This window comes from Hippopotamus amphibius, chromosome 11 (assembly GCF_030028045.1).
Source record: "Hippopotamus amphibius kiboko isolate mHipAmp2 chromosome 11, mHipAmp2.hap2, whole genome shotgun sequence".
NCBI lineage: Eukaryota > Metazoa > Chordata > Mammalia > Artiodactyla > Hippopotamidae > Hippopotamus > Hippopotamus amphibius.
The window spans coordinates 75,484,975-75,497,069 of record NC_080196.1 but is presented as its reverse complement, the minus strand read 5'-3'; the positions used below and the strand labels follow the sequence as shown (position 1 = coordinate 75,497,069).

The 12,095-nt window shown below is 36.4% G+C and overlaps 1 protein-coding gene across 3 annotated transcripts in view; it reads left to right on the top strand.

The window, feature by feature from the left end:
- Positions 1 to 12,095, top strand: part of MIB1 (MIB E3 ubiquitin protein ligase 1) — a 159,949-nt gene that overhangs the window by 92,921 nt on the left and 54,933 nt on the right. For all 3 annotated transcript variants that reach the window (XR_009047881.1, XR_009047882.1, XM_057698018.1), the window contains exons 14-18: positions 149 to 235; positions 1,614 to 1,775; positions 3,837 to 4,018; positions 6,134 to 6,326; positions 9,198 to 9,276. Coding sequence is in view for 1 of the 3 variants with exons in the window: in XM_057698018.1 (XP_057554001.1) it covers positions 149 to 235; positions 1,614 to 1,775; positions 3,837 to 4,018; positions 6,134 to 6,326; positions 9,198 to 9,276 (703 nt within the window). In the remaining 2 variants the exon portion in view is untranslated. The remainder of the gene's footprint in view (positions 1 to 148; positions 236 to 1,613; positions 1,776 to 3,836; positions 4,019 to 6,133; positions 6,327 to 9,197; positions 9,277 to 12,095) is intronic.

The window sequence follows — 12,095 nt, the reverse complement described above, 5'->3', positions numbered from 1 at the left end:
ACTTCTTCCTATGTTACCAGAGGAAGGCCCCAGCCTCTAGGAGGGGGTGTGGTCAGCATTGTCCAGTGTTCCTGATTCCTCACAAAGAGTGAGTTTAGTGTGCTTGCCTCTTGTCACATTTAACTGTGTGAGCCTTGTTCTTCCTCAGGGTAACGCGAACCTGGATATCCAGAATGTGAACCAGCAGACTGCCCTACACCTTGCTGTTGAGCGGCAGCACACCCAGATTGTGAGGGTAACGTGTCTACTAAAGCGAATCTTAGCTTATTAAATGATACATTGGTAGGTTTCTCAAAGGGCATAGGTAGATGTAAACATTATGATTTTAGGCTGATATTTTACTTCAGTTGCGTAAAGAGTTTTAATTTGTGATAGGGGAAATCTTAAGACTCTGCTATTCAGACTCCTTATAATTTTGTTGCCAGATTTGAATATTAAGTCAGAGAATTTCATAGTAACATATACATTTGTTTTTTTGTAAAAGTATACTCCCTTTTAATTTTTATGATTGAGAGTGAACCTGTAACTAAAGGCTTTGGCTAGACATTTGCTGAACAGATTCCAAAAAAGCTGACATATATATTTTTATTTTACTCATCTGGTGATTCCAGACAAAATACTTGAAACATTATCTGTTTAAAACTTTCTTGTAGAGCAGTGATACTTAAAAGTTTGGAGGCTGAAGCAGCAGCAGCAGCATCACCTGGAACTTTGGTAGAAAAGTAAATTCCCGGGCACCACCTCAGACCAACCAAATCAGAACCTCCAAGGGTGGGAACTAGTGATCTGTGGTTTAACAGGCCTCCAGGTAGTTATGATGCATGTTCAAATTCGAGAAATGTCCTACTGAGACATTATATAATCTTTTTGAAACAAAGTAAACAAAGCAAAACAAAGTATAATTTGCCAAGACAGGTAGGACCATATGCTTGAGATTGGTTTCTTTGGTGTTTTTCTAAAACTCTGACAGCATTTGCAGACAAGATTAGGGAACTTGTTAAAGCACTGTAAGCAAAGTTTTATATTTACTACTTAAAACACCTATTGACATATATCAATTATGCATCATATGTAAGAGATTGTAGTTTAGCAAACACTTCACATTTATTGTTTAAAATACCTCTTGTCAAAAATTCTTCATTTCTCTGATATTTGGACTTATAACCCTTATAACCATACATCTGGAAAAAATTGACCAAAGAGAGTGGAAATAAATAACTTGCTTATTTAAATAATAGAAGAATTTTTAACATTGTGATTTGGTTGTATTGGAAATACTTACAATATCCCAACTCACATATCTGAAATTGAAAGGAGAAAAAAGTCCTAAATTTCCCCTACTTATCTTGATCTTAGAGTAGATTAATTAAGCAACATATTGGTTCTTATTTCTTTCTCCTTTCTCTAATTCAGTATATTTGAATAACCAGGCTCATCATGATTTATAAGGAGTTACAGGGGTATAGAGTAGTAGCAAGCAAATGCATAAAAATAACTAACTTTTGTGGCACCCGCATCAGTTAGGTCCAGGGCTTTCACACTGTTACTTTAGATGTGTTGTAATTTCTTGTGGGTGGAATACTTCAGCAAAATGAGATGTTTTTCTCTTTTAGCTTTTGGTCCGTGCAGGTGCCAAATTAGATATTCAGGATAAGGATGGGGATACTCCTTTGCATGAAGCTCTGAGGCATCACACTTTGTCTCAGCTGCGTCAGCTTCAAGATATGCAAGATGTGGGGAAGGTCGATGCTGCCTGGGAGCCTTCCAAAAACACGGTGGGTAAAGATAATCTGTAGTTTGGTGCCAGTTGGGAGCATCTTTTAATGCAAGGTCTTATACTTATGGCTAGTTTAACTTCCATCTGATAAAATATTTCATCAGAGCTATAAATGTAGAAATTTAGTTTATGAGTTAAATACTAGTCAATATTAACCAGTATTCTTTCACATTCTTACTAAAAGTTCTCCTTTTGTAACTTTAGCCATTCAGACAGGAGTGTTGTGGTGTCTCGTTGTGGTTTCAATTTGCATTTCCTTATGACCATTTGCTTGTTCACTACCCATATATATTTGATGAAGTGTCTCTTCAAATCTTTTGTTCATTATTTTGTTGAGCTGTTTTCTTACTACTAAGTGTTGAGGGGTTTTTATAATCTGAATACAGGTTTTTTATCAGATATGTGATATGCACATACTTTCTCCCAGTCAGTGGCTTGTCTTTTCATTCTCTTAACAGTATTTTTTGAAGAGCAGAGGTTCATAATTTTAACCAGCTCTTGATTTACCAATTTTTTCTTTTATTGTTTGTGTCCTGAGAAATCTTTGCTAAATCCAAGGTCACTAAGGTTTTCTCCTATTTTGTACTAGAAGTTTATAAGGTTTTAGCTGTTACATTTAGGTCCATGATTCATTTTTTTAAATTAATTAATTAATTTATTTATTGGCTGCATTGGGTCTTCATTGCTGCACATGGGCTTTCTCTAGTTGCGGCGAGCGGGGGCTGCTCTTCATTGTGGTGCGGAGGCTCCTCATTGCAGTGGCTCTCCTGTTGTGGAGCACAGGCTCTAGGTGCGAGGGCTTCAGTAGTTGCAGCACAGAGGTTCAATAGTTGTGGCTCACGGACTTAGTTGCTCTGCGGCATGTGGTCTCTTCCTGGAGCAGGGATCGAACCCATGTCCTCTGAATAGGCAGGCAGATTCTTAACCACTGCGCCACATCAAAGTTCTTTTTTTTGCGGGGGGCGGGGGGGGTGGGGGAGGGCGGGGGCGGACTTGTGGATATCCAGTCATTCCAGCCCTATTTGTTGAGAAGACTGTCTTTTTCTACTGAATTGCCTGTTAGGCCTTTATGTAAAATCAGTTCTCTTCTGTCGATCTGTCTCTTTAGCTATTGATGCCAGCCTGCTGTCTTGATTACTGTAGCTTTGTCATAAATGTTGAAGTCAGTAGTATAAGTGCTCTGACTTTCTTCCTCTTTTTCAAAGTTTTTGACTGTTCTAAGTCCTTCATGTTTCCATATGAATTTTAGAATCATTTTTAAGAATGTAAAGGGTTTCTGAGACCAAAGTGTTTGAGAATTGCTGCCTTTCTGTAAGACCGCGGGTCATCTTAACTCCTATGTGCCTCGTTTTTCTCATTTTAAAACAAGGGGAAGGGAGTAACTGCTTCCATGAGGTTGTAAAGATTAAATGAATTAATTCATGGAAAGTGCTTAAAATAGTTCTTAGTCCATTGTAGATGCTCCATAAATATTAACAATTATGACTATTTTCAGACAAGATATGTGAGTCAGTAAGTAGCTCAGATGACAGTAGAACCTGATTTGTCTCTTTCTCTACTTCATGGCTTAATTCCTAGTTCTTGGTTCTTTTCTCAGTTGTCTCTTCTCTTTTTGTTTCAAGTTGGTTGAGAGCAGGTACAGAGACAAACTGAGTAGAAAAGGGAGTACTGTCTCCTTAATACCTCAATCAGAAGTCTTGTTCTTGAGTTTTATTGGCCTTAATTGACCTGATTTAGGTTATGTGTCACCCCTGAACTAATCACATAGATGAGGTGGGTATCTGAATGAATTGAGCCATCTTTGGTTTACCTCTAAAACTGGAGAGTGGGTCAGTCCTCATACTATACACCTGAGGAAAGTGGCGGGTAGGTGAGATCAGGGAAGGAAACTAGGACTGAAACTCATAAATGTCCACCACATCTGTATAGTCTGTACATTCTTCCCAGACATGTGTTTTACACGCACATACATATTCATACACACACACACACATTTGGTGACAAGAATTGATAACAGATTCCTAAAGGGAAGATAATGACCTTTTTCATTTGATTTCAGTTAATAATGGGACTTGGTACCCAGGGGGCCGAAAAGAAGAGCGCAGCATCTATTGCCTGTTTCTTGGCGGCTAATGGTGCTGACCTTAGCATTCGCAATAAGAAGGGTCAGTCGCCACTCGATCTCTGTCCTGATCCAAGTCTCTGCAAAGCACTGGCAAAGTGTCATAAAGAAAAAGTCAGGTTTGTATGATTTATTATCATAAAACCTAATATTCTGTACATAAAGTATCATGTGGTTCCACAGTGGAGGACTTGATTACTTGGAAGAGTCTTTGTCTTTGCTCTTCCTCTGTCTTTATGTTGACCCTTTCTTCCTTAAAAATTTTCCTGTAGATAGCATGTCTGTTTATTTCATGTTGTACTCTCTTCATTATTAAATATGATGCTTTAAGCATAATAAGGTTGAACAAACTTTTCTAAACCAGTCTGATCTTCCAATACTCCTCTCTGTTAGAGGAATCTATCTATAAGAAAAAGTCTCACTAGTGAAATTACTGGGATTAATGTTATATGTATTTAAATTTTTAATAGACTCTCCCAAATAGAGGTAGTAACCAACAGGGTAAATCTCACACACACTCTGTAATAATTCTAGCACCCTGCACAGTGCCTGACAGGCACTCAGTATCAGTGAAGGATTGAAAGAATAAACAAATGAATGAACCAATTTCTGATGGAGTTTTCTCTAAAAATGATCATTTCACAATTTGTCTTTTCTAAGTAAAATATGTCAGTGATTTTAATTATTGTTTATCATATTTATGAATTTCTTATTACAAAATATTACAGACATACCAAAAGGTACATCTCATTCCTTTTCTGTTCACATGGTGCTGTAACTATTATTACCCTTTATCCCTGGCTCTTGTCATTAGACATTTCAGTAGTTGTCCCTTGACCTTGTACTTTCTTCTCTTATAATTTATGTGTAGTGATGAAATGACATCTCTTTGGAATCTATGCATAGAGCTGTGTTATAGGGAAATTAATATAATGAGGTATATACATTTCTTTTTTATTCTATTCTGTTATTTTTTATTGAAGTACAGTTGATTTACAATGTATTAATTTCTGGTGCACAGCAAAGTAATTCAGTTATACATATATATACATATTCTTTTCCATTATGGTTTATTACAGGATATTGAATATAATTCCCTGTGCTATACAGTAGGATGTTGTTTATTTTATATATAGTAATTTGTATTTGCTAATCCCATACTCCTAATTTACCCCCCCACCCCACCCCCTTTCCCCTTTGGTAACCATAAGTTTGTTTTCTATGTCTGAGTCTGTTTCTGTTTTGTAAAAAAGATTTGTATCATGTTTTAGATTCTACTTATAAGTGATACATGATATTTGTCTTTCTCCGGTATGTTAATCTCTGGGTCCATTCATATTGCTGCAAATGGCATTATTTCATTCTTTTTCATGGCTGCCTAGTATTCCGTTTTATATAGAGATATATACATTTCTTGAAGTGTATCCTTAAGGGGCATTCTATTAGAGAAAGGCAGAATGCATCTAAAAATATATAGATAGAGGCACTGTAATTACTGTAGTAATAACTTAAACACTGGGGTGTAAGGGGAAGCCACTTTGTATGTGTACACATGAACACACATGTTCATGAGTTTCTGAAGGTTGTAGTGGAAACAGTGTCTCTTTTCTATAGCTGTAGTTGGCCATGCATGTATGTGTTTCTGTGTCTTGTGTGTGTATATATATATATTTATAGATGTGTTCTGTCTTTCTGTAATAGAATTTTATTATCCTTAAGGATACAGTGAAAGAAATGTCAGAACAGCAGCTGCAGTGACATATTTTCCAAAGTGCCCTGTCAGTTGTGGACTCTGATGATGCTTCATTCTGTCTGTAGTTAAGATAACTAACATGGGCTCTAATTGGGAGTTTTGTTTTATTTCTGTGTCCTGTGTCTTCCTCAGCTGCTTCTGTATAGATAAAACAGGTTCTGAGTGAAACCGTTTATGTTAATTTTTTTAAACTAGTGTTTTTGATTTCTTTGTTAGAAGAAGATTCACCTTTTTCCCGTTGGGTGAGGATTTGGTGAATTGAAATTTGAATTGTACTAGAAGTACATAAAAATGCAGCAGTAGAAAAATATAGTATATAGTGTTTCATATGTAGATGTTAAAGTTTAATTTTTTAACATAACTAAAGTTTTTTTTTTTATCCATACTAATGATGCTCTGGATCTTTTAAAAACTTTTAAATTAATAAATGTGTAATATGAATATTCTGACAGGCTTGATTAGAAATATTTTCTTTTATTAGTGGTCAGGTTGGTTCTCGAAGTCCTTCTATGATTAGCAATGATTCTGAAACCTTAGAAGAGTGTATGGTGTGCTCAGATATGAAGAGAGATACTCTTTTTGGCCCATGTGGACATATTGCTACCTGTTCTTTGTGTTCTCCACGAGTTAAGAAATGCCTCATCTGTAAAGAACAAGTTCAATCCAGGACAAAGGTAATAAGTTTTTAATATAGCATTTTATTATTTTTTGAAGTTCTTTGAGACTACAATTAATGATAAATAAGATTATATGATGCCATGTGTCTGTTTAATTTTATTCTTCCTAAGAATGATCTAAATATGGGAATGTATAATTTATACATTTATCAAGACACCAATTAAAATATGTAAACAACAGTACTAGTTAAAAAGAAAATCTACTCTTTTACTTTCAAAGTCCCTTATAACTTAAAGATGTATTTAATTCCACTTTGTATTGTAGTTACTTGTATATTGCATCTTTTTTGAGTGCGTGGATTGTTTTGTATTCATCTTTGTAAAAGACTAGTTGATTTTTTCAGTAGAATGTCACACATTCTGGATTTATTTGATTGTTTTATCATGGTGTTCTTTAATTTGTTTCTATATGCTTTGTTTCTCTGTAAACTGGAAGTTAGATCTAATGGCTTGATTAGGGTCAGCCTAGACATTTTTGGCAAGAAAACTTCACAGACAATGCTACTCATTTCATGTGGTATCCCACCACTAGGCAGATAATGTCTGATCATCCTGCAATTCTTGATGGTGAAATTCTATATCTCCTCTGAACTTTTTATCTCATCTGACTCCACTTGCTTTTTGAGAAGCAGTATTCTTTTCTGGGTTTCTGGCTTCATTTTTTTTTATTTTCCATGTAACTTACTGCTTTTACCATCCTACTCATTTTGGTTTACTGGAATAATTGAAAAAAACGAAGCTCAAAGAAGTACACTGACAGTTGGGTCTTCAGTGCAGTTTTCTTGATTCTTAAGTCACTGTTCTTTCCTCTGTGTTATGATACACAGAAAAAATTAAAAATGATGTCTATAAAGGACGGTTGACAGAACAGGAACGTAGAGAGGAAGGAATATTTTGTCACTCCTTTTTAGACCAGTTCTGAATTCCAAGAATTATTAAGCTTTTCTGTTTGTATTTTAAGTTATGGAATTTTCAGACCTGTACAGAAGTACAAAAACTTACATACCCACCAAAGAGATTTGCCAGCTTGGTTGCAGAGCGTTCAAATATAAAGAAATAGCGACCCCAAGTGGATAGAGGATCATGAACATCTTCACTGAAGATAAAACAAGTTGTGGAGGGAGGGAAAATAAGCTTGGTCTCTTTAGCAATTAAAGAAATGTAAATTAAAAATTATGAGCTACTATTAGCCATTCTTGTCAAATTAGCAAAAATAAACTTTGAAAAATGCTAGCCAGCAAAGTGGGAAATGAGTATTCTTTTAGCACTGCAGTTGGCTGAATAAATAGGTTTATGTTTTTTGGAGAGACCATCCTGACAATATATATACAAACAGTTATAATAAACATGCTTTGGTATAGTAATTCCGCTCCTGGGAATGTAACCTGAGGAAGAAATCCAGAAGGGGAAAAAGTTATGCTTAGAAAGATTTTTTTATGTATATAATAATAGCTGAATGGGTAAGTAAATGATTATTAGATTGGTTTGCTAGATTAAACTCTTTATAAACAATTCAGATATGTAGACAATTGCATCAGGAATCATTTTAAAAATGAACACATCTTTTATATAGAGAGGAAAAGAGAATCATCACGTATTAGGCACTGATTTTATGTTAGGCATTGAACTAGACACTTTACACATAATATCTAGTTTGCTCTTTTCTTTTTATTGTCACATTTTCATGTTTGACCAGTATTTAGCACATACAGTTCTTAAAATATCTATATGAGAATGCTGCTTACATGCAAATGGCTAGGTCAGTCATAGTTTTACCTCCATGCCATCATTGTTCTTGAGACTTTTGTCCATCGGTCTAGTTGCTAACATTTGGGATTTTCATTTCTTCTTTCATCCAGATTGTGCCTACTTTTCTTTCTAGCTTACTAGCCAGCCAGGTAGCTGACTCACACACCTTTGAAATGTAGCCATGGTTCTCAGCCCTTCCTTTAGAGAGTGGAAGAACTTTGTTGGGAGCTATGAAAAGTTAGTGTACCTACCTCCAGGCTATGGGTCCCTCAGTCCCCCATTTCCAGGGTCTTCCTATTTCTGCTCCTCACTGTGTTTCTGGTGGTGTACTGCTTAGTGTTTGCAGTTTGTGGGCTGGGTTTGTGTACTGGTGGTAACCATTCCTTTCATTGTAGTCTGACCTTGAATAGGTCCAAAGCCTGGATGTATAGTCCTAGAGTTGGAAAGAACACCCTGGTCTTGCATCTTATAAGCCGTAGGAGACTGAAATTTGTCTTTCAGCTGTTTAAAATCAAGTTGGAAACTTAGCAGATATCTTAGATTTTTTTCTTCGCCATTGTGTACATTTTATTAATTACCTAGTCTTAAATATTTCTCAGAACTTTCTACTCCTCTATATTGCTATGTCTTACTTCAAATATGCCCTCCTGTCTCATAGAGGGGAATTCCAAGATCCAGGAAAGGATGAGTTAGGTGGAATTCCTCGGATGTGGGTAAACAGAAAAATCCCCCTTAAGCTTTAGCAGTCTGGCTACTGGCTAGGTTTTTATGAATATTAGAAATCTATCTTATCTCACTCATTTGTTCTTTTGATTTTCCTCACCAAAGTAGTTTTTTTAAAAACAAAGAAAATTGAAGTCTAGTCTGTTCTCCCTGAGCTCAGAGGAAATGGAGTTTTTCTGTATCATTCTTTAGGACAGGTCTTTAGCTGGGGTCATTAAAGATGTGAAAACCAGTAAGCAAGAGAGTAGAGGACAGAGGAGAGGTGTGTGTTAAATTCCTCTGTTCTGGGAGTGTTTCCTTATAAAGGAGAGATACATTTGGATACAAAAGGACTGTTAAGAGTCACTAGATTTATCTGTAGATGTTCACGCTTGTGCTGTAACCTCTTTTTCGCAGATTGAAGAATGTGTGGTATGCTCTGACAAGAAAGCAGCTGTTCTTTTTCAGCCCTGCGGACACATGTGTGCTTGTGAGAGTAAGTAGCCCATACAAAACTTCTTCAGAGTTATCATAAAAATAGAAAGTGAAACAAACTTTGTCTTTAAATTTCTTTTTTAATAACTCATGGACAGAGGAGTTGGTGGCCTATAGAACCCTCTATTTGTTCTCTGTACAAGAGTGTCACCTCTTTCCCTCCTTAGTCCTGAGTGTTAGGGAAGACTGGATGTGCTGTGGTCTCCCAGCTCAGCTTTTCTTTTTTTGAGTTTTTATTGAAGTATAGTTGATTTACAGTATTGTGTTAGTTTCTGCTGTACAGCAAAGTGAGTCAGTTATACATATACATATATCCATTCTTTTTGAGATTCTCTTCCCATATAGGTCATTACAGAGTATGAACTACTCTGTGCTCTGCAGTAGGTCCTTATTAGTTATCTATTTTATAGATAGTAGTGTGTATATGTCAATCCCAATCTCCCATTTATCAGTCTCCCCTTTCCCCCGGTGGCCATAAGATTGTTTTCTACATCTGTAACTCTATTTCTGTTTTGTAAATAAGTTCATTTGTACCTTTTTTTTTTTTAGATTCCACATATAAGCAATATCATACGATATTTGTCCTCTGTCTGACTTACTTCACTTAGTACGACAATCTTTAGGTCCATCCATGTTGCTGCAAATGGCATTATTTCGTTCATTTTATGGCTGAGTAATATTCCATTGTATATATGTACCACATCTTCTTTATCCATTCCTCTGTTAGTGGACATTTAGGTTGCTTCCATGTCCTGGATGTTGTAAATAGTGCTGCAGTGAACATTGGGGTGCATGTATCTTAGGCATGGGATTGTTGGATCATATGGTGACTCTGTTTTTAGTTTCTTAAGGAACCTTCATACTGTTCTCCATAGTGGCTGCTTCAGTTTACATTCCCACCAATAGTATAGAAGGGTCCAGTTCAGCTTTTTATTTTATTTGTTGTATGAGCACAAAATGACCACTTCTCACACACAGGAGAAATTTATTTCCAAAAATGAATGTTGAGGACTTCCTAGGTGGCGCAGTGGTAAAGAATCCGCCTGCCAATGCAGGGGACGCAGGTTCAAGCCCTGTTCTGGGAAGATTCCACATGCCACGGAGCAACTAAGCCCGTGCACCACAACTATTGAGCCTGCGCTCTAAAGCCCATGAGCCAAACTACTGAGCCCATGGGCCGCAACTATTGAAGCCCATGCACCTAGGGCCCATGCTCCACAGCAAGAGAAATCACTACAATGAGGAGCCTGCGCACCACAATGAAGAGTAGCCCCCGCTCGCAGCAACTAGAGAAAGCCCGTGTGCAGCAACGAAGACCTCAACGCAGCCAATAAATAAATAAAATAAATAAATAAAATTTAAAAAAAAGAATGTTGAAACATTTAGTCTAGCCTTTTTTCACATATGAAATTAACACATCTTCATTTGTCTTCAGCTTTATGGTGCCTCTCCTGTATGCTTTGCCCCCTAGTGAACCACCCACAGCAACCATTTGGGGCAATAATTTCTGGCCTTCATAACCTTCTGTAATTTGTGAGGATAATATTAAAGTTTGAGAAGTTTTAAACTTTGCTTTTATATATCTTCCTTGTTCTTTTCAAGTTAATGTACTTAGTATTAATATCTTCTGCTTCTTTTTGCTTTTTACGTGTCAGTGAAGAATTTTAAGTAAGTTTAACAATTTATACTTCACTTAATGGACCCAAGGTAAAACGTGGTGTTTCTTATTATGAAATAGTTCAGTCAATTAGGTATTGGTTTTTAATATAATATTTGACTAAAATAACAAACTATATAATAGATTAATCTCATTGGCACAGATTTGCTTTAAGCGTTGGTGTTTTTTTCATTTTGATAGGCAGCTGGTCAACTAAGAAAGGATCAACGTTTTCTACTGTAACATTCTGCTCCAAGTAATTGTTTCTGTTTACAAAAGACAGGTATAATGGCTATTATCAAGCTGTCAGAGGGCCCAAAGAAAGAGAATTCTGTCCTAAGTAAAAAGAACTCAGGTTATGTAAGTTTTCATAGCCCAGGAGTTAGCAAACATTTTCTGTAAAGGGTCAAATAAAAAGTATTTTTGGCTTTTTGGGCCACATGATTTCTGTAGTAACACCTCAGCCCTTTCCAACTGCTCACCTCTGCCATTGTAGTGCAGAAACATAGACAATATGTAAACAAATGAGTGGAACTGTTTTCCATTAAAACTTTATTTATACAGACAGCAGTATCAAGCAGTATCAGCAGTATTTTGTCTTGTGGAACTGAAAACCACAGCCACAGAAACACAGAGAAAATGAAAAAGCAGAGGACTTTGTACCAGATGAAGGGACAGGATAAAACCCCAGAAAAACAACTAAATGAAGAGGAAATAGGCACTCTTACAGAAAAAGAATTCGGAATAATGATGGTGAAGATGATCCAGGACTTTGAAAAAAGACTGGATGCAAAGATCGAGAAGTGTACCAAAGACCTAGAAGAATTAAAGAACAAACAAACAGAGATATGCAACACAATAACTGAAATGAAAAATACACTAGAAGGAACCAGTAGCAGATTAACTGAGGCAGAAGGGCAAATAAGTGACCTGGAAGACAGAATGGTGATAATCACGGATGCAGAAAAGAATGAAGAAAAAAGAAAGAAAATAACTGAAGACAGCCTAAGAGACTTCTGGGACAATGTCAAACGCACCAACATTCGCATTATAGGGGTCCCAGAAGGAGAAGAGAGAGAGAAAGGACCCGAGAAAATATTGGAAGTGATTCTAGTTGAAAACTTCCCTAACATGGGAAAGGAAATAGCTACCCAAGTCCAGGA